General features: G+C 39.0%; 1 protein-coding gene across 1 annotated transcript in view; it reads right to left on the minus strand.

Annotated features, from left to right (window-relative positions):
* usp43a (ubiquitin specific peptidase 43a) overlaps positions 1-23,984 on the minus strand; it is a 165,073-nt gene that overhangs the window by 18,491 nt on the left and 122,598 nt on the right. The window contains exons 12-14 of the mRNA XM_057843065.1: positions 23,797-23,916; positions 20,845-21,094; positions 18,687-18,845 (exon numbers count right to left, since the gene is read on the minus strand). Of these exons, the coding sequence (XP_057699048.1) occupies positions 18,687-18,845; positions 20,845-21,094; positions 23,797-23,916 (529 nt within the window). The remainder of the gene's footprint in view (positions 1-18,686; positions 18,846-20,844; positions 21,095-23,796; positions 23,917-23,984) is intronic.

The following is a 23,984-nucleotide window of genomic DNA, read 5'->3' on the forward strand; positions in this document are numbered from 1 at the left end:
CATGGGCCAGGTTGATGCCTGAGCACCAGGCTGAGAATTTGTGGGCTTCCTCTCTGTAGGATTTATTTATTATGCATTTCATTTCTCATTTTCACTTAAAAAATCGGAAAACAAATAATAACAAATAATATTTAGCTGTTTATGATTTTGTTTTGAAATTAAAAATAGAATATGAGAGAATGGAATTACCATGGTATTTTTGTTCTACTCGTTTTTGGTTTTTAGCATTTTCAATGTGTTGTGACCTGAAAGTTGTTGACTTTTTTCAGTGAGGCCAGTCTTTAACCACACGGATCTTGGAACCTGTTCACAGAGACATCATCCGTCCGCCATCCTTGGCAAAAATGATAGGTAATAATAACTGTAAAATGTTAGCTATTGTGCTGCTCTATTCAAAAATAGAGGCTTGTGTCGGCAGTTTGGTGTTTGAGCAATTTCCTGAACAACACATAATAACCATTGTTCCGTACCTAACGCGTATTAACCATTTTTCTGATATAAACAATTGAATTTCTTGGAAAAGCAACTAAAACGCTGACAGCCACGGCAGTGGAACAATGAAACACGATGAGGGTGTTGTGTGCAAAAAAAGCCGCCCTTTTATAATAATAATAATACATTTTATTTGAAGGCGCCTTTCTGGCACTCAAGGTCACCGTACAATTATTTTAAAACATTAAGGCAGATTTAAGATTGAAAAACAGTAAAACTTAATAAAGTATTGAACATTTCAGGTGGATTAAAAATACTAAAGAGTATGTAAAACAATAGAAACACAAATGGATAAAAATAAGTAGCAGAAAACTAAACCATAAATAACATGGTGCTGAGGCAAGCGGGGGGGACAGACAGATGTATGTAGGTGGAGGATCTGAGGGCACGGGTGGGAGTTGTAATATGGAGGAGGTCAGACAGGTATGACGGTGCAAGGTTGTGGATGGCCTTGAATGTGAGGAGGAAAACTTTTTAACTGGATACGAAAGTGGACCAGGAGCCAATGGAGCTGGTGGAGGACTGGAGTGATGTGGTGGATGAACAGGGTCCGGGTTATGATGCGAGCGGCTAAATTCTGGACCTGTTGGAGTTTATGGATTGTCTTTTGAGAGAGTCCAAAGAGGGGAGAGTTGCAGTAGTCCAGGCGGGAAGTGACTAGACTGTGAACAAGGATCGCAACAGAATGGGTGGTGAGGGAGGGGCGGAGGCGATATGATGGTGCGTAGGTGGAAGCAGGAAATCCGGTTAATGTTATTGATGTGTGATTGGAAAGAAAGTGTCTTGTCCAGGATGACACCCAGGCTCTTGATTTAGGGGGAGGGTGGAACAGTGGAGTTGGATGGTGAGGGGATGGCTATGGTTTTTGGATATGGTGGTTTTGGAGCCGATTAGGAGCACCTCGGTTTTTACTGCTGACTTTAATTACAACTCTTCCGATTACAGACGCTGATTTTCTGGCCAACAGCGAAATGGGATTGAAACTGTTTATTCATTTTACAAACAAAAGACAACTGGTTGTGGCTCAGTGACGTTCCACCTATTAAATTAAGTCAAGATGTGATAGTTACGAACGTTAAAGCTGCTATTTAGAGTTTGACACTTTTTAAAGCCTAATTTATGCTTCTGCGTTGAGGTGACAGTGTAGCGACAGTGTGGACCCTACGTCGTCAATGAGCATTCAAAGATCTGCATCAAAGCAATGCGTTGTTCTGTAATTCACCGCCAAGCTACTAGAGTGATGTGGCGTTGTGTTTGTACGGTCTTGTCTCGGAGGTTCTTCCATTTTTTATGCATTCCAGCCCCGTATTTTAGGCAATCTCCTTCCACGAATTGCTTGCCATTTGGCAATCTTTATAATGCCTTGACGAAACATAGTACAGGTGGTGGTAGTTGCAGACCTCTTCGATGATCCTCTTGTCGGCTTGGTCCATTTTTGCGTGTAGCGCAAGAATGTTTGTAAACGGCGGTGATTTCGTGCTTAACCATAAACAACGTTCTGAGAGGACTAATCACAGTCAATTGACGTTCAAATCGCCATGCGTTGATGTGACACGTAGTCAGGATTTTGTGGAGTTGCACGTCAGGCTACGATGTAGGGTCGTAAATCGGGTCTGCATTGAGGGAGCAGAAGCATAAATCAGCCTTTACTCGAGTCGTGACTGCCACATTCAGCCTATAGCGTAAATGTAGCCTCTATGTTGAGCTACTCGTGCATGGTGTACACACTTGTATGAGCACAAACATGAAGCTTGGAATCTGAGCTGGAGCTGTGCCGGATGCCAGTCTCTTCTTATTGTCTGCAGAATCCATTGTAAATGGTGGACAGTTACCGGCTTGCGTGTGCAGTGTTATTGCCAAGCGGAGACGAGAGGGGTGCCGCGGAGACGGTCGTGGACGTGCTCTTTTGATGGGAAGAAAAAGGGCTTTTTTGGGACATCTCAGTTAAAATGTAAGGGCTCTGTGTCCTCATCAGGGCATTTTTGGAGCATGCATAGAGTAGAATATTATTTTACATTAACACTATAAATAGCGTAGCGCACGAATGCTGTTTTTAGACCGAGATGTAACCATCGTAAACCGGAAGAGGGTCAACATAGAAGCGCCCTCGCATGCTAGTACTGCTTGTTTTCTGCCAGTAATACTTCAAAAAAGAACATACTGAGTAAACTTTACTGCTATGGAACTTGTAGAAACAACTCTAGACATTACGACATATGGAGGATGTTTTCTACACACGTTTCCCTAAACCAAAAACTCAGAGGAAAAAATGTGAACAACAGATCAACTTGTGCGGACGTCCAAAAGACCAGTTTAACACCAGCAAGGTGAAGCCATTCACCTTCATATGCAGTAAACATTTTGTTGGGGGCCATGGTCCAACAGATGACAATGCTGATCCATTGCCTGCCACAGCCTGCCCCGAGGAGGTAAGCCATTTTGATATTTTTACTTATTTTTTAGTGTGGCGTTTTGCCCTGCTGCTTCTGTCTGACAATGAATGACCTGAAAAGAAAAAAAAAAGAAAAAAAGGTATCTAACTGCCACTGTCATTACCTTTTCTGTTGTAAAAAAACAACTTTAGTCAGGGGAAAGTCTAAATAAATTATAGAATTAAGATTTGTTATTAATGAAAAAATTTAAAGTGTTTGTTGGCTGTTACTGAGTAGCATTTGCGATAGCGATATAAATTATCCCCAAGAACGGTCAGAGACGCACGACAACCAGAGGATATAATATATAAGAAAGACAGGGCATATGGTGGTAAAGGATAGCTTGTTGAAACAGGAGAATGTCATTGTCAGTGGCGTAAGGCAATGCACACAAGAAAAAGGTGTCGATAAAAAAGCTACCTCTGGATCAGGTCAGCTCTTTTTACCATCTTTTTAAGCCCTCGACACTCAAGTCATCTCTTTAACTGAACATCTGTATGTTCTTCCACATCTTTACCAGTGAATTTGGCACCAGGGACATCATTTTCGGACAGAATCGGTAGGTTTAGCTCAGTAAACATCTCGTTCGTACACTATTTACATGCATTTAGCATGAGCGACAAATGCGAGCTTGACCCGCCTAGCAACAGTTGCTAACTTCATGAACCTTAATGAGCAAAAGTGACGTGTTGCGTGCGGTACGCTATTCCATATAGTACATCATGCATATTCATATTAACATGTATATAATTATACAGTCAATGAATCAAGAATATTTTGTATGACGACTGTACTTACAGATAAATCATGTTGTAAACAGACTATAATGTCACCGAACTCGTTTTGTACACATGACTGGCTGCTAATATCTAGAAATCTGTATATTGTGTAATCAAAAACGTAAGATCTTGTCATATAAAAAAAAAAAAAAAAACACACGCACACGCACACACATTACCACCAGATGTATTTCCTTATATTTATATCCAGTGGCAATTTTGATTTAATACAGTCTTACTTCAATCTTTCATTTTCTCTGCATCAATCTCAATTACCGAGGTCTGCACTAGTTTGTGTGCCTTTTACAGTGTGTAAGCTATCATTTACTTTTGATGCAACAGAAAGGCATTCGTCTCTTAGCAACTCATCGAAGGAAACTTGAAAACTGCTGGGTAGTCCATGTAGACACATACCGGAGAAACTATTTCATGTCCACTCCTTAGGCATGACAAGAGGCGCATTGCGCTTACTGTTTGTTCCTTTCCTTCAAATGCAATTTTGGACTTTTTACACAAGAAAATTCCAAGTGAGGTAATTGCTAAAAAAGAACTGCCTTCTGCATTTTTTGGGGGAAAAAAAAAACAAAAAAAAACTAGCTCACTTCTTTGCATGCATTTATTTTATTTTTTTTGCTAACGCTCAACTGAAAAAATTTTTTTTTCAATAATACTAATCTGTTTTGGAGCATTTAATTGGTCCTGGATTGCCCCTTTTCAATGCCCAAATTTGACGCACCCCACATCAACATTGCAGGAATCTAAATACCTCTTCTTTCAAATTGGCGCAAAGAGCAAGCTGTTCTTCTATTCACAAGCGACGGCTTCATGCCTGTTGTACACTCACATTAATGCAACAGCACCCCAGGATGTATGTTGCTAAATCACTAAGTTTAAAATATGCTTAACACCCCCCACACCCACTCCACACACACTCGCTAATTTCAACTGTCATCCTCACAAGCTTCTCTCACGACTCTCAAGTCTTTAACTAAGAAAAACACATGTTAATATTTTTTCCAAACCTTACCAAGCCATGATCCTGTAGATGAAAAAAATAAATATGTGTGTCCTTACCTTGATCCAATGGACATCATTTAAAAAATTCAATTAAATTAATTATTAATAAATAATTAATCAAATTAATTATTCAATTAAAAAACTTGGAGGGGTTTAATTGAGGGTGATTTCTTAAGGAAAAAGCTCCAATCTCAACATATTTCAAATTTGCATTTCCCCCCAAAAATTAAACAATCCCAATGTGTTTTTTTTTTCCCTACAGTAATTTGTGATTTTGCAAATATTATGCTATGATACCAGTGGACAAAAAAAAAAACACGTCAGCACCATAAAAGTAACTGTTTTAAGCCAGAAAAAAAAAAAAGAAAAAGAAAGAAAACACAATGCTTGAACAGGATTTGTCCAGGAATCACCAATCCTCAAAACACAGTACTACAAAGTGTTTCTTAAACACACATTTAATCCTCAAAATACTTTGCATTTAATTACATTCACGACAAAGGCAGAAACGCATCAGGCGAACTTTTTTGTTACAGTGTATTGACGCCTCTACTAAAAAAGAGAAGGGCGAGCAAACACTTCAACGTAAAGCACCGGAGGCATTTAAGTCCTGAATTTCAAATAATACAGAACAGTCTCTTGGTTTTCAATTTGTTTAGATTACACGTTGTGGTCTCTGAGTTGACTGATTAATAGTAGGAACTTGTGTCCCATTTGGACTCATTTAATGACATGTTCTCATAACATATGGATTGGTGCGTTGGTGTCATCAGGCTCACACGCAAAAAAGAACGAAAATAATTCGTGAAATTCTATTGAGGCGAATTATTTCTGCAGACAAGTCCAGAAATAAAAAACAAATGTGAATGTTTTTTTGCACAAGATTGTTCCTTGCTGTTTTAATTAGTATTTTTAAAAACAACACAATAATAAAGGTGGACTCCAAAACAAAATATAATTCAAAATGGAGAGAATTGTTAAGAGTTGAGCCAACTGTCCACGTGCAAACAATTTTTGGCATTTCTTTAGTGACATCTAGCATCTTGAAATTGGTAATGTACTGTACTTATAGACTGATTACATTCATAATTCATCCATCTACTGGAATTGTCGATTGACTTGATCGGGGTTAATTTGAGCCGGATCATGCTGGAACGCGATCCGGCACCTCTTGATTTTGGATTCCATGTGTTCCGAGACTTATTTAGTTCGATCCAGCACCTCTTGAGTATTGAGTATATAGAGGAGAATGTGAGGCGATGATTCTAATGAGCTCATCATCATCATCATCACTGTCCACGCTAGCGGCATCAACTATAAATAAAACCATGAACCACTGCACTTTACAGAGAGGAGCACACATTGAATAACACTGGAAACGACCACTCTAAGTCATGGTTGCCCAAACTTTTCATCAAGCATTTGGGCTGAACAGAAAACAGTCGCTTTAAATTGTAAGGCTTGCTAAGTAAAGCTTGGCAGCGAAAATAACACAGGAACCTTGACGCTTTTTACCCCCTCATTTTATTCTTCTTTCCGCCACCCTAATGCAAAACAAACAACAAGTCACTGGCGGGCGGCTATGCAGTCCACCAATAGGAGCCCCGCGTTGACGCATAAATTAGCGATGCTACAATATAAAAACGTTTTTAAAAAATGTCCATCCATCCATCATCTTCCGCTTGCTCCGGGGTTGGGTCGCAGGGATAAAATATTAAGATGCATCGATACATTTACAGAACATATCACAAGAATTGCATGTTGTTTCCAATCTGCACTTTTGGCTAGCGGTGCTTTCAACTCTGAACCATAGTAAAAGTCAACACCGCTTTTCCTTTCTCTACCCCATACGCTCACCCACTTCTTCTTCCGCGCCAAATTGGCAATGCCGGTCACACTGAAACGGGACAGCAGCCCCTTGGAGATGCTGGTAACAATGTTGTTTATAAAATTGATATGTCATTTGAAAGAGTCAGAGATTTGTTGATACGCTCAAAAGCTGCACCAACAAATCAGCCCCGACATAAATTAGAAAAAAACTTAAGGATCAAACGGTATTTCAACATGCCTAAAAGAAAAACGAGTCAGAAAAGCAACAATGACAACAAGGAATGTTTTGGACAAATAAATATGGTAAGCTAAATAGGCCGCCGTGCCAATCTTTTTTTTATGTTTTACAAGTTAGACCAGTTGAGAAACTAATTGCTGACCGTAAGTCCCACCTGTGGTTATGTGGACAATTGCCAATTGAATAGAGCCTAAATAATTTTAAATTGTTGTCATAACATTCATACCATGGATATTATGCTTTTGATTTTTTTATGATTGTTTTGCTGGTACTATGATTCCATCTCTCTTGTGAAGCGTCTTTGTGTGGCTTGAAAAGTGCTCTAGAAATACAATGTATTATTATTATTAGGGTTGTTCCGATCATCTTTTTTTTGCTCCCAATCCGATCCCGATCGTTTTAGTTTGAGTATCTGCCGATCCCGATATTTCCCGAGCCGACTGCTTTTTTTTTTGCTCCCGATTCAATTCCAGTCATTCCCGATAATTTTTCCCGATCATATACATTTTGGCAATGCATTAAGAAAAAAATGAATAAAACTCGGACGAATATATACATTCAACATACAGTACATAAGTACTGTATTTGTTTATTATGACAATAAATCCTCAAGATGGCATTTACATTATTAACATTCTTTCTGTGAGAGGGATCCACGGATAGAAAGACTTGTAATTCTTAAAGGACAAATGTGACTTTGTAAATTGTGACTAAATATTGCCATCTAGTGTATTTGTTGAGCTTTCAGTAAATGATACTGTAGCCATGCCCAAATGCATGATGGGAAGTGGAACTATGACTGTGCGTAGTGCTACCAATTCATATTTCTTCTCTGCGTTGAGAAATAACATAAGGTGTTAAGAAAAAGATCAATTACTACCTTGCTTCACCACATTGCTTCCCACGATATTTCTAATTGTAGGGAGAGGGATTGTAAGGCTTTAGCCAATTAAAAAAAGGCCCCAAAGGCTTCCAAAATTCACTCTACTCATTTTACGCTGCCTTTTAGCTCTCTATATATGTAAAATGGCGCCATTACAGATTGAGCGCGACAATGCGTGAGTCGGTCGTGCAGCGCATGCATTAATTGCGTTAAATATTTAACGTGATACATTTTTTAAAAAATTAATTACCGCCATTATCGGGATAAATTTGATAACCCTACCTTAAGCCAAAACTAAAGACTCTGGATGAGTGTAACATATTATGTCTGTAACGTTAAATACAATGAGAAAATGATTTAATTAAAAAAAATTGTATGTTGCATTTTGCATGTTGTTTCAGCACCATTTCTGCTTATATTCCGGGACCTGTGTCCGTCTCGTCAAGCTTGCGCTGTCATATGTACTTTGCGTTCCGGCACCTTATGATTTACAAATTAAGCACTGGACTTAATGCAGTTTAATGGAGCAGTCAAAAGCCCAAGTGTAAATTAATTCTGTCTAACTACCTCTTACCAACTGTGTTTGAGGTTAATACCTCTGCACAAATATAGCTGCTCGTGAAACTGGCCACGTACATCCGTTTGACGCCGCACCTCACAAAATGCCAATCCTGAAAATCATCCATCCATTTTTCATAGTGCTTTTCCCTATTATAGTGATGGGTGAGCTGCAGCGCAACTGAATACTGTAGACGACATCTGAGTGGTTGTCAGCCAATTAGTATTGTAAGTAGACAAACGTAGACAAACAAACACACACCTGTTTCCACTCCTGTATGTCCTGGAGGAACACTGTAAGCAGAAAATTAGTCCTAATGTCCAAATACGTCTAATGTCAATCATGGAACAAAAGCTCTACTGCTCTTCTAATTGTAGTTTGGAGCTCTCAAGCTTGAACAGCTAAATCTGGCACACCGTCAATCACTGATTTAGAAGTACCTCAAGTCCACTGCCTCACCTTAATGGAAAACAAGATGCAGCAAGCACAGACAATCGAGTTATGTACAGGGTTTCTACAGGAATCAGCAAATCTAATTAAATGCTTTTTAATGCCACTTTTAATGCGACTTTAAACAGATTCAATCCCCATGCCCACCTGCAGATAGTTCCACACACACAAATTGTAAGTAGAGTTGTCTGGTAATGACTTTTTAACCAATAACTGATATTCCGATATTGTCCACTCCAAAAATCCGATAATATAGAGTTATGGACGAAATTAGTGGCACATCTGAATTTTTTTTCTGTGGAATTTCTTGGATGTGCATTTGAAAAACTAACCAAAAAAAAAAAAAAAAAAACGCCAAGGAAAAAAAAAAAGCCAAAATTGACACGATTTTAGACAAAACTTAAAAAATAAGCTGGACAAAATTGTTGGCACCTGCAACTCAACATTTGGTTGCATATGTTTTGGAAACAATAACATAAAAGCAATCACTTCCTATAACCATCCATAGGTTTCATTCACCTCTCAGATGGAATTTTGGACCACTCTTCTTTTGCGAACTGTTCCAGGTCTCTCAAATTTGAAGGGTGCCTCCTTGCAACAGCAATTTTGAGATCTATCCATAGGCGTTCAATGGGATTTAGATCCTGAGTCATCGATGGCCACCTCAGAATTCTCCAGCACTTTGTCTTCAATCATTTCTTGGTGCGATTCGAGGTATGTTTTGGGTCATTGTCCTGTTGGAACCACCATGACCTCAGACGCAGACCCACTTTTCTGACACTACACCCTACATTGTGGCCCAAAACATTTTCAATCTCCAGATTTCATGACACCTTGCACCCTTTCAGATCACCCAGTGCCAGAGGCAGCAAAACAACCCCAAAACATCATTGAACCTCCAACATGGTGGTTACTGTGTTCTTTTCTTTGTAGGCCTTGTTCTTTTTTCTGTAAACAGTAGAATGACAGGCTTTTCTAAAAAGCTCTACCTTAGTATCATCTGTCCACAAAACATTCTCCCAGAAGGATTGACGCTTATTCAGGTACATTTAGGCAAACTCTAATCTGGCTTTTTATGTCTCTTAGTAAGAAGCAGGTTCTCCTTAGTCTCCCGCCATAAGGCTTCTTCTCATTCAGATGACGATGTATGGTCCGAGCTGACACTTCAAAATATATCATTTGGATAAAACAGAGAAGGCGCTGTGCATGCCTGCGCACGTGAACGCAGTGGCTCTCTTTTCAATCTTCCCCTCCCGTGCCCTGGCGCCCTCCGCGAGCATCCTGGTATTTCCTTTTCGATATGGAGCAGCTATAGGAGTGAAAAACAAACTAAAGACAGGGAATTGAAAAGCAAACAACTGCGGTAGGAGTGGGATATGGAAAGGATTCAAATTGTTGAAGATGCTATACAGAATACAGCTATTCGCTTCTGTAATGTTAGCATCCCGTAAACCTATTCAACCTGTTGTTCTCTATTGTATTTAAAATTGTCTGTTCTTGGTGCTGGATTCTATCAAATAAATCTCCCACAAAAAATGCGACATACTCCGGTGCGACTTATACTGTAGATGTTTTTTTCCTTTTCATTGCACATTTTTTGGCTGGTGCGACTTATACTCAGGTGCGACTTATAGTCCAAAAAATACGGTACTTATTAGTTCTGTTTTTATTGAGTCTTTTATTTTATTGCCTCAAAATACTTTTTGCATATATTTTCCTCTCATACTTTTAAGCATTGTGTTTTCTTGTGGTAGCTTTAAAGCAGATTGTTGATCTGTTTACCACATTAATCACGTAGCATATTTAAACCACCCTTATTTGATATTAATGCGTTTCAGTATTTTCCTAAGGCATCTTTAGTATGTTCTGTCTGAATGCATCTAAACAAAACAAGCTGAAAGCGCACAATAGTAATTTGGGTGTCTAATTCGCCTCTTGTGAGACGTTTCGCCGGTGTAGCACATTTTGGCAGAACACCGTTTTTTTTTTCCTACTCTCATCTCATCCCATCATTCCTGTTCATTTTACTTTTGCTGCTCGTTTTGTGAAATATTGACAGTGCTGTCATGCTCATTAACATATTAACGTATTGTAACTCATACTTTTAAGAACTACAAGTTTTTCTTTTCGTGGATCACTGTAACAATTGTGTACTGAGTTTTGATTTGGACTTTTCAGATATGCACAGTAAATGTTCTCAAAATTACATCAAATGTTTTTCTTTTTTCCCCTTAAAATCAATCAGTCCTAGCTAGAGGACCATACCCCATTTACAATAATAATAAAAATACACACTTTTTTCCAGTTACATTTTATCACATCATACTGTTTATTATGAACATGATGAATAAAACGAAAAGAATTTTAGGCCCAATCAGATTTTTTGTGTTTGTATTTATTTACTTATTTTTTTTTACCACAAATATTTAGGAACCCCCCCCCCCCACACACACACACACACATACAGTAGAATTGATCAATTCTTTTATTGCACTGTGCACATTTTTTTGCATGTCAGGGGAACATTCCTTGATGAATAGCCATATTATAGACCCTTAGATTAAGTCCGTTATTAAATTTGCTCCGTCATGCCAAATGCAATTATCCATGATGATTCTATGCAGAAACCACATTACAATTTGATTGGAGCGTCATGCTTTTATTGACCTGGAAAACTTGCTTGGACTTTGAAATGATGTAAATGTCAGGATATTTTCCATAATCTAAGCAAATGCAATTTCACTTGCGCTGCACTTTAACTTCACAATAAGAGAGTACCGTATTTTTTGGACTATAAGTCGCAGTTTTTTTTCATAGTTTGGCTGGGGGAGCGACTTATACTCTGGAGTGACTTATGTGTGAAATTATCAACACGTTATTATATCATTTTACATGTTATTTTGGTGTTTTGGAGTGACACTGATGGTTTGGTAAACTTGTTACAGTAGCTTGTTCTTTATGCTATATTTATCTGAATAACTCTTAACAGCTATGTTACGTTAAAGGGTATTACACCACCTGGGGAAATGCTAATATTCCAACATTTATCCATAAACGCATGCCTTTTGGATTCATATCATGCCACTTCGTGTAATTACACACATCGCAACACCACAAAATGATAGAAATTTAGATCAATTGTCTAGCTAAAACGACCGGCACCAGAGATCCCGGAAATCTAGCATATTGTGTGTGTGACGTCACAACAAGGAAACAACCAGCTCAGTTCTTAGTACTGAATGGCGGTGATGAAGGCAGACAATTTTGTTTCTAGTTGCAGCGACGAATCTGACGTAACGAACTTTCTTCTAATGGTGACGAGGAGAGTTATGAACATTTCTTTGGTGTTTTGGGTTATCAATTAGAGCCCAAACGAAAGCCAATGCAGCCTAATGAAAGGATCACTGAGGGGAGCAACCACACTGATGAAACACCGGAACAGATCGTGTGGGAAACACCGAATGGTTTGTTTTGCATTTCTTTTTGTGAAGCTAATACACCGTGACCACAAAGTAAAGTATTGAATAATTATCATTTATTGTGCTATCATAGGTTTTCGCTCTGCCAACAGACACAAATATGAATGGGATTAGAGGATTTGTTCTATATATTTTACGAGCGATAATTTATCCAGTCCTATATCCAATGCGTGATATGTTTTTTATCATAAAAGAGTACTCACTCTGGCCATTTCCCTCTTCTGCTTTGCCTGGGGTGGTGAGGTTGTCTCATCAGAGCCAGTCATCGTCCTCTTTCTTGATATCTCGGGACATTTAGGTGGCTGCGCGTGTATGGTGGCCACCGCATCTGCTTTCAGCAGCAATTTCTTAGCAAAACCTGATTTCATTTGTCCATAGTTTGAATAGCTTTCAGGTGTAAAATGCGCACCATACAAAACCGTGCCGGAGGCTGGGTCTGCAAAATTAGCCCTCTTAGCACGGACGAACTTTACTCATTGTCTGCGTAGTCCAGCTCTTTTTCTCGCGTTCGGGAACTCATGGGTACTACATCGCGACAAATGGCTATTTGTACACCACATAGCATGACAGGTTTGAACCATTTTTGCAATTTTTTGATAAAACATGAACGCAACTCTCTCGTTGATAAACAACGATGGCACCTGCCTCGACCTTTTGTTTCCTTGTTGTGACGTCTCCGCCCCATTCGGTTGTTTCCGGAATACTTTCGGATATGTTTGTAATTTTCGATCTATTGCTCATGAATGTGATTATTTTTTTGTTAACTTTATTAATATTTGTGATCTTGCCACATAACGGTTCTATTGATATCTCACAGCCCCTTAGTATTATAATACCCTTTAACATACCATTAAATTGCTTTTCAAGATGACATATCTGTTCTATGTGTTGGATAAATTTTCCCCAAAAATGCGACTTATATATGTTTTTTTCCTCTTTGTTGGGCATTTTTTGGCTAGTGCGACGTATACTGAGGTGCGACTTATAGTCTGAAAAATACGGTAAATGGGCAGATTGTACTACGCATACGGAGAAAAACTTAGGCGTGTGGACTGGTCTCACAACATGAATCGGCTGTACAATAGGGGCCAGGGCAGACTCTACTTTCTAACGAGACTGCAATCTTTTAACATCTGTAAGAAATTGCTTCGGATATTTTCCCATAGCGTGGTGGCCAGTGTCTTGTTTTATGGTAGTGTGCTGGAGAGGCATCATAGCTAAGAGGGACTCCCAACAGGCTGGAATAACTGATCAGGCGTGCAGGCTCTGTGGCCGGCATGAACCTCTCTAGTGACAGTGGTAGAGAGGAGATCTATGGGAAAACACCTGGCTATCATGGAGAATGCCAGTCACCCTCTGCACTCCATCATCTGTGCACAGAGGAGCACGCTCAGCAACAGGATGCTTCTCCCCAGGTGGAGAACCAATAGAGTTCGCCCTTTTCACACACATATCCAGGGAAATTCCCATGTAAGGTGACACGGGATTTACTCACGTGATTGATTTCACGCATGTAGAGCTGTCCCATGAATGACGCGGGTTGGACACTTTCACACACTTCTCTCGTGTTGCCCACTGGCGCTCTCTGTGCGGGGAGGGCTGCTGGCGTGATTTTATAACCCGGACATTACGTCATTTTTGGTCGGCATCGGCTGTCACAATGTTGGTCAAATTGTGTTTTGTTCTGGAGGGAGCGTTCCCGACGTCGTAACTGCAGCCAATTCAAGCTCATAAAGACTGTATTTAAGCCCAGGCGATCCAAGTGAAGGGAAAGAATCCCGCTGGCTTGGGAAGGAAGAATCCCGCTGACTTTGTTTTGTTGTCTTATCGACTCTCTGTCTACTGCTTAGGTTTTGCCTGGCACGGCCAGACTGTTCTCCCTGTATTTTTTAAACACTGTGAGAATAGTCTGGGACCCACCTCCTTAACGGCCTCTCGAGCCAGTACGAAATGATCCGTCCAATCAGATTAGAGCTATTAGCTGCTTTTAATGTTTCGTACATTAGTTACATAAATAGTACAAAAATCCTCTCAGGCTTAAATAAACTACTTTTTCAGTATCAACTTAACAGTTCAAAACAGTAAATAAAATACTGAAGTCCCAATTCTGTATCAGCAGCTTTAAACTACATTTAATCTTCAACAGAATAAATCGTAGCATTTTGCAGAAATATATTTTATTCAACTTAAAGTGAACTCAGGTATAAATGAAAGACAATGTGTACTACTACTTAAATACAAATGGCTCAAAAAAGGGCTTTCCTGCTTTAACTTGTGTAAACATGAACGTGTAAACATTAACGGGTTTCCCTGAGGTACAAAAAAAAAAGCCCTTTTGAATATGAACCTAAACAAAATGCAGAAAAATTCCATGTTGTGTGTGCTGCACTGTGCATTGACTTCTGCAGATGAAAAATCACGGTTAAGCATGTGGGCGTAACATGTCAGATGGCTAAAGTTACCCAGCTGGGCAGCGATTGAAACGTCTTTTTTTGGCGATGTTCCATTCATTTACAGTACTACTTAGCAGCTCAACCATATTAGCAATCTTGTTCATTGCTCTTTTTTGAAGCACGTGTGCTTTCAGCTCCCATTCATCGGTTATGAAATGGGCTGTTATTGTAACAAACAATTCGGGGGCTGCAAATCCACGCATCACACGTAACGGCGACTGTCTACATTCGACAGCGATGACCTGATTTCTACTTTTGTCTGCTTGTAGAGAGCTGGGACTGCCGTGTCAGTGAAACGGCGTGAGGATGGGATGACGTACCTCGGCTTCTTCGAAATTCCCTATTTTTTTTTAAAAAAAAATTCTCTATTAGAAAAGATTCTAAATGATTTTCTCGTAGAATCCAAAATAATTGCACACGTGTGCTTTTAAATTTATGGGAGCAGGTCTGATCTCACGGAGAGGTTGGTTGGTTAGGTGAGCTATGCTTGTTACTGTTTTGTATCTAGCGCAGTGGTTCTTAACCTGGGTTTTATCGAACCCCAGGGGTTCGGTGAGTCAGTCTGAGGGATTCATTGAAGGTTAAGACACGCAGGGTCCTATTTTTGGACGCTGACTAATTCCAGACATATTGGCCTTTTAAACCAGGTTTTGGATTTATTAGTCCCACATTTAGAGGCTTTATTCCAATTCTTTCAACTGCTAGTCCTCCATCTGATGGGAGAAGAAACTGGTTTGCTCAGTGGGAGGTTAAAGTGCCTACGGCTGGATTAAAAAAGTCTTAAATAGCATTATTATGTGAATTAGAATCAGATTTTGAGACATTTTGACCATATACAACAATTTGGCAAAGCGCACATGACGAGAAATTAGTCTTTTAATCTGCCATTTAGCCACGCCTACCATTATAGGGCTCTAGGCACATGACGAGAAATTAGTCTTTTAATCTGCCATTTAGCCACGCCTACCATTATAGGGCTCTAGCGTCCCCAACAGGAGGATGACGTCGACAGGGTTGTGGTTTCATCTGATTTAAAATTCAGCCCATTGAGGGGGAATTATTTAGTAAGAGGAAATTGCGACGGAGAGCCGCAAAATGTCATTGTTTCAGTCTCTCTACTCCAATATTTTTACAAGATATTCTTTTTATCGAAGTATTTTCCCCAATTGGTAAATAAATGGTATGGTCATGAAAATAACAGTCTTGTGCTAAATGGAATATGAAATATTAAAAATGCATTTTTTTTCAGTACGACATGGCAAAATTACTCCCTAATGGTCAAAACTGTCCACTTCTTGCACTTCCCAAACTATATTTTATGCCACCTCAGTTAGTGTGGCTTTTGTCATTTCCCTGCCCCGGCTTCGGAGAGCGTAAACAAACCAGGATGCGTGACAGCTAGCCGACATGCTAACCCAAACCAAGTGATGTTTCAAAGTCTTTTTCTCGGCTTTCAAAGCAAGAAAAATCACACAAAACGACCCAGGATCATCTCACACAGCGGCGGGGTTGTCGATTGTCGTCGCCAATCGGCAACCTGCCCTGCGGCGAGCAAGTTACAGCTCGTCGGACTCGTTCCTCTGCTGCTGGCATGAAAGCCGGGGAAGCAGCTGAAAAAAAACCGGTCGATGTCGGAGGAGCGCGTAGCTGCCACATGGTCAACACGAATATTGCTTAAAATAATGCTTTACTACACAGCGAAGACGTAAACCGTGACAGAGCGGCGTGTAGTTGTTGTGCAGCTAACATGACAGGATGTGTCTGAGGAGAACTTTTCTACATGTCCGTCCATGATCAAACTTAATTAAATAGTCCTTTAGTTAAAGAAAGTTTGTAGTGTTTACTTTGTAATCGCTGTATTCACTGCCATTTTTAACACAAAGTTGCAATTTCTGATGGAGTTGAAAATTTGACAGCGCACCGGGCACACCAAGAGGGCAATAAGCCAAGTATAGCGCTCTCCAGGCAGGCACGCGAAGGACCGAGGGGGGTGTACGGCGGAGTGGCATTCTCGGCGGACAATCAGCCACAAAATACAAACCACCTCCGCATTAAAACGTGTGCCATGATCCCAGTATTTGACATAATACAAAATACGATGTTTACTCACTTCCTCGTAAGTCCAATGGTCCAACAGTAGTAGGGCTTGTTTTGGTCAATATCCGCCATGAATGGAAACCTTTTGAAACCTAAAAAGGCTCACACGCGTCTCCCTGGTGCAGCAACAATTTTCTGCTGCTCATTTAGCTGGCGTGATGCGAAAAATAAACAAATTAATCCGCAAAATCAGCTGAATTCGCAGTCCACCTGCATGCTATAAAGCAATACTGTATTGTGAGATGCTGACCCGGGTGACATCACATTCGCATTCATCCTAAACCCGAGACTGGAGCCGAAAGTTACTCATTTTCATTGCGCGGGATTCAAAAATTGAATATATAAAATGATCGCTTCCACACACATCCAAGCGGTCCATTTCATTCAGGGGCATAAAATGCCGCGTGAAATATGAAATAAACATGCTTTTCGGTGTCATACGCACTTTAACGTTCTCTTGGTATGAGGAGGTACAACAGACGTACGGGTAATGTGCACTGCGTTTACATAAAAAACAACAACATTTGGTCACATTTCACACCATGAAAATAGTATGTGAGGCAAGGATGTTATGTGAATGTGACATGAAAACACAAATAGAAACAATGTGAAATTAATCAAGTCTAATTTAATTTTCCAATGTGAAAAGCAAATTAAAAGAAAAAATATTTGGTGCAAATTCACAATGTTTACTTTTTTTAACATAATGACATTGTGTACAAATTTGGTGATCATTTTGTGCAGGGTTTTTCATTAAATTTGGTATCATTTGAGACGTAAACATGACAGAAACTGCACAGTCAAGATTATTGCAACTAAGCAGATTTAATGTTGGACAATATAAGATATATTCCTCCAAATTTGAATGAAAAATTCTAAGATATGCGTATTGGTTTAGTGGTTTGATGATGCTGCAGGTACAGTATAAAGATAAAAACATTTGTTTTGGCCTGTTTTAAAACATGCTGTCTAAATGAGAGGAAATTTGAATGGGAATTCACTTACGTTTAGCTTGCTAGCTTAGATACAGTATATCGATTTTGAATTTGGGAAGACGAAAAAAAAAAAAATCTTAATTCCAAAGGGTTCGGTTAATGGACGTGTGAAACTCATGGGGTTCAGTATCTTTAGCAAGGAGCAAGCAAACACTGATCTAGCGGCATGATGCGGATAAGTACTCTTGGTGTGTTCCTCATTGCGTCCGAAAGACGGCACTGACCGTGTATTAGTTCCGCTTTACTTGGCATATTTAAATAATCGGAATATGGATGTTTTTGAATCGTTCTCGAATCTTCAGCCGCCGAATCGCGAGTAATCTAAGAATTGGAAATTTCACACACCTCTAATTATTTGTATTATTTCTTTTATTATATTTCTTAAGTAATCACGTATTGTATTGAATTATATTTGTTCCATTCTTAAACTTTTTTACTATCTTGCACTTTATACTTTTATCTTTGCTGCTGTGGTGTTATGGGCGCTGGAAACTTATCTCCCTGAGGGAACCTTCCCAAGGGATTAGTAAAGTGTATTGAATTGAATTGAATTGAAAAAATCCAATACATTATTTATCTGCACAAAATAACAATGCACAAGAAGCCTTGCCTCAAGTTTCCTTGAGCTTGTTGTTTACTTGAACTAACATGCATTTGACTCTTTAAAATGTTATTATGATATTATTATTATGTGATCCGAGGAATGTTCATGTGGCATTTTTTTTTTTTTTTTGCGTTCTCCTGTACTTGATTTAGACGAAAACTTTTTTTTCTCATCTGTTTTGACTTTATTGTCGCTGCAGATTTTATATTCAGTTGAAAAAATTAAATAAATGGTTTTGCTGAAATTAAATTGATTTTCTTTAAGTAAACTCACAGCACTTACCATTGAAAAAAATAAAGCTAATCCAAGTGATCGGCAACAGTAGATCTTAGTCATCTGTTGAATATTACTTGTGTCCAATGTTTCAGGGAAGCCTACCTCTGAGGGAGCTGCTGGCCGACCACGGGGGAATGATGTTCCGTCTTTGGTAGAAGAGAATATAGGCTCCTTTGGTGCAAATTTCCTCCTCTGGGACCAGGTCAACACTGCTGTCATCGTAGCTGTACCACACACCGTCCACAGAGTTCCGGCAATAGGCTGGTGGCGAAAATTAACACACACAATAATGGTAGAGTGTGATATGAGCTGAGAGTTAATAAATCTATATGAGATCCTTCCTTCCTCAGGTAAAACGTCTGAAAAAAATCCTAAAATCATAGACTGACTTGCCTTATAGTTCACAATATTTACGTAAAATAAATGCTACCAGCAGTTTTTTTGCTTTTAACCAAGAATCGAGACTCTTTTACGTCCATATCTATAAGGAATTCAGGGATTTAAGCAATTATTCACAAGAATTTTCACCGGAAATGCTCTGTTTACATATGGCAACCGCCAAATACACTGACAGACCAGCATCATCATCATCGACATATTTACGTAAATCAAATGGTAACTGCACTGTTTTTTTTTGCTTTTACCAAGAATCGAGTCTTTTTTATGTCTACATCTATAAAGAATTCAGAGATTTAAGAATTTATTCACAAGAATTTTCACCGGAAAAGCTCTGTTTACATATGGCAGCCGCCACCTTGACTGACAGACTACCATCGTACTTTGACATATTTAATAATAATAATAATAATAATAATAATACATTGTATTTATTGAGCGCTTTTACCGGTGCTCAAAGGCGCTTTACAGTTGAGGAAAAAATAAATAAATAAAGCTCACACAACGTGGGCAGTACAAAACAATAGAGAAAAGAATTACAAATTAAAATCCAGTTAAAAAAGGTGAGTTTTTAACAATTTTTTGAATGTGGGAAGATCAGAACAGGTGCGGATGGTTTTAGGGAGTGCGTTCCAAAGTGAGGGGGCAGCAATGGAGAAGATATTTACGTAAAATAGATGCTAACTGCACGGTTTTTTTTTTGTTTTAACCAAGAATCGAGACTATTTTACGTCCATATCTAGAAAGAATTCAGGGATTTAAGCAATTATTCACAAGAATTTTCAACAAAAAAAGCTCTTTTGTCTGTGATTCCACTCTTTCACGGCCACGCCAACAATGCAGGCCCCCTATTATTCGGCCCTGTGCCCCCTCAATATCATTATGAAGTCTATGACTAAAATATAAAATATATAACATATTTGAAAAGACTTTTAAATTAAATTAATTATTATTATTATTTTTACAATTGTTCATTTTAGATTTCTGATGCACTGTGCATTCTTTTCCTAATATTACTCATCAATTCATAAATGTTTGATGCCTTTTAAGGTTGACTGCACAATCTGGGTACGACATATGTGATATTTGCACAGTTACATCATAGCATTTTTGCACTGTTACATCAATATCTAAGCAAATCTGTCATTCGCACATCATATCAAGTCAGCCATCTGCCGACTTCTCTGAGTACTGTAAATTGTCATACACGCACTGTTGACCTCTGTTATGTCCATTTTTTGCTTTATTCCCAATCTGCGTACCCTGTAAACTGTATTTTTATATTACTCTTATTGAACTCTGCTTATGTTTTATGTGGTACACGTTATGGCGAAGATTAAAATCTGGTTGTACTTTGTATAATGACAATAAAGGCTTTCTATTCTATTCTATTCTATTCTATTCTATTCTATTCTATTCTATTCTATTCTATTCTATTCTGTATTTATCTTTTCATGCACAGATGGGTTGATCAATCCATTTCAATTTCCTGGGTGAGATGCCTCCCTGGTCCTAGTATCCGACACAATATCATAAACACTGGTATTTTCTCAAAAGTACTGTATAATAAAAGTTGAATGTTTTATAATCCTGATTGTAATTCGTTATTGTGGGCACAAAACTGAAACACCTCAAGTTGGAAGCTAATGGTGGTTGTTATATAAACACTGATGATTGAAACTGTGATATGTTTACTTTCAAAATAATTGTTTGTGGTAGCCCTGGCTTGTGTATCTAAAAAAATACTGCACAAGCACCAATGAAAACCCAGAACTCGTTGCCTGTGAGACAGTTGTGCTGGGATGTGAGCTCGGAGCAAGTGCAGTTTGCTGCACAGTGTGTAGCATAGGACAAACAGACGTACCAGTATAGTGCCCTCCGTGCATTCCTCCGTGATGATTGCACACTGCGTAGAGGTCATACAGGTAGTCGTGAGGCAGGATCATGTCCGCTGGCGGGTGTTGTTGGCCTGCAGACTTTGGCCAGGATGTGGGCCATGGCCCGTTATTCAGGTTACGCATACTCTGGCTTCTTTTAACAACATGAGGTGCCATGTCCAAGGCAGTCAGTGGGAAATGCACCAGTGTGGAAAGCTTGTTCCTGCGCTCGCCTACCTGTAAGCAAAAAAAAAAAAAATTTTTTTTTTTTTTTTTTTGAAACCTTAACCAAAAAATGACACAGTGCAATAAATTACAACTTTAATTTGAAGTTTTGATGTAATTTCTCATTTCCCTGTGCAATGAAAAACTACCTTTTGACTAGCGGCTAATTAATTGCACATATTTCTATTCACTAACTGGGTTTATTCTTTCAAGATGGTAACCTTGACAGAGTGTTTAGAAAAACGCTACAAATGAAGGGAACATTTCACCAGTCCCAAAGACATGTTGCATTTTTATAATTATTATGCAGGATATTGCAGTACTAGTTCATCTTCTTTTGCACCGCTTACCCTCACGAGGGTCACGGGAGGTTCTAGAGCCTATCCTAGCTAACTGCGGGCGGGAGGCGGGATACACCCTGAACTGGTACCAGCCAATCGCAGGACACACATACAGACAAACAACCGTTCACACTCACAATCACACTTCTGGGCAATTTAGAGTGTTCAATCAGCCTACCATGCATATTTTTGGGACGTTGGAGGTAGCTGGAGTACCCGGAAAAAAACTCAGACATGGGGAGAACACGCAAACTCCAGAGCCTGGGATTGAACCCTTTATATAAGAACTGTGAGGCAGACGTTCTAACCATTGTTTCACCATGCCGCTTGTATATAAGTGTTAACTTCTAAATTGATCAAGTATGCACACAATATGGTCGAATCTTACTTTTCCGTCTTGCACACACTAAGGCCTTTGAAGAATGGTCTAAATAGCTAGAGATCAATATGTTGAAAACCAAAACATTTGCAATCTTACTTGACAGCCATTTTATTGAAACTTGGGCTCCCATGCCTCGGCAGTCACTTCAGAGTCTCTGAAATAGCAGCTTTTATCTTTGAGAAATGATTGCAGCATCCCAGAGGCAGATTTTAGATACTGTGTTTATTGTCATTTATTGTCTTAATATTCCACAACTGTGCTCAATTTAGTTTCTTCTAGCGCTGTCAAACGATTAAAATTTTTAATCGAGTTAATTACAGCTTAAAATTAATTAATCGTAATTCAAACCATCTATAAAATATGCCATATTTTTCTGTAATTATTGTTGGAATGGAAAGATAAGACGCAAGACGGATATATACATTCAACATGGGGTACATAAGTACTGTATTTGTTTATTATAACAATAAATTAACAAGATGGCATTAACATTATTAACATTCTCTTAAAGCGTATGACAACACCTGGGGAAATGCTAATATTCCATCATTTATCCATAAACGCATGCCTTTTGGATTCATATCATGCCACTTCGTGTAATTACACACATCGCAAACACCAAGAAAATGATAGAAATTTGGATCGACTGTCAAGCTAAAACGACCCGCCCCCGAGATCCCGGAAATCTAGCATTTTGTGTGCGTGACGTCACTACAAGGAAACAACCGGCTCAGTGCTTAGTACTGTCATTTGTCCATAGTTCGTATAGCTTTCAGGTGTAAAATGCGCACCACACAAAACCGTGCCCTCTTGGCACTGACGAACTTTACTCATTGTCTGCGTAGTCCAGCTCTTTTTCTCGCGTTCGGGAACTCATGGGTACTACATTGTGACAAATGGCTATTTGTACACCACATAGCATGACAGGTTTGAACCATTTTAGTGATTTTTTGATAAAACACGAACGCAACTCTCTCGTCGATAAACAACGATGGCACCTGCCTCGACCTTTTGTTTCCTTGTTATGACGTCTCCGCCCCATTCGGCTGTTTCCGGAATACTTTCGGAAATGTTCGTAATTTTCGATCTATTTTCGATAATTGCTCATGAATGTGATTTTTTTTTTTTTGTTAACTTTATTAATATTTGTTAACTTGCCACATAACGGTTCTATTGATATCTCACAGCCCCTTAGTGTTATAATACCCTTTAAAGCGATCTATGGATAGAAAGACTTGTAGTTCTTAAAAGATAAATGTTAGTACAAGTTACAGAAATTTTGTAGTAAAACCCCTCTTAATGTTTTCGTTTTATTAAAATTTGTAAAATTTTCAATCAAAAAATAAACTAGTAGCTCGCCATTGTTGATGTCAATAATTACACCATGCTCACTCATTGTGCTGAAACCCCAAAAAATCATTTGGACCCAAGCGCCAGCAGAGGGTGCTAAACACCAAAAAACAAGCGGACATTACACTGCTGACATTATAATCTGTTTGAGCGGGGCATGTGCGTTAATTGCGTCAAATATTTTAACGTGATTAATTTTTAAAATTAATTACCGCCCATTAACGCGATAATTTTGACAGCCCTAGTTTCTTGTAATGGACATCGGAACACAATTGTGAAAATGGTAAAACAGAGAGAGCCTCTTACACTTTTACCTCACATTTACATAACAATGAATTAATGAGAAAGAAATCTTAAGAGGATTTGGCAGACTGCTCTTTTTCGTGTCACTTTGACCTTACGAATCAGAGTTCCTCCAGCCCAAGTTACATTAAAACAATCCTGAATACAATAGCAAATGCAATTCTACTATCTAAATACGTCTTAATCATCTATACTTTCCTTCCTCTTCTTCTTATGTTCTTGTTTCATGCAGGAAACTACTTGTGCTTTAATGCTTTGACTGATTGTTCATTGAAGTGAGATGCTTCAAGAGATGCATGGTGTACATTGAAGTGGTGTGCTGCTTCCATCCTGCATACCTGTCTGAAGCGCTTAAGGTGAAGTATGAGTATGTCAGGCAGCGTCCACAAGCACATCTTCACCATGCCCTGCTGCATTTGTTTGCAGTGGGGGCACTTCCAGGCGTCATCCGGGGCCAGCTGTAATCAGTTCAAGCACCCTTAAATGTGACAGGTTGTTGTCGACATTGGTTCCACAAGTATTTGAA

The sequence above is a fragment of the Corythoichthys intestinalis genome, chromosome 8 (assembly GCF_030265065.1).
Source record: "Corythoichthys intestinalis isolate RoL2023-P3 chromosome 8, ASM3026506v1, whole genome shotgun sequence".
Lineage (NCBI taxonomy): Eukaryota > Metazoa > Chordata > Actinopteri > Syngnathiformes > Syngnathidae > Corythoichthys > Corythoichthys intestinalis.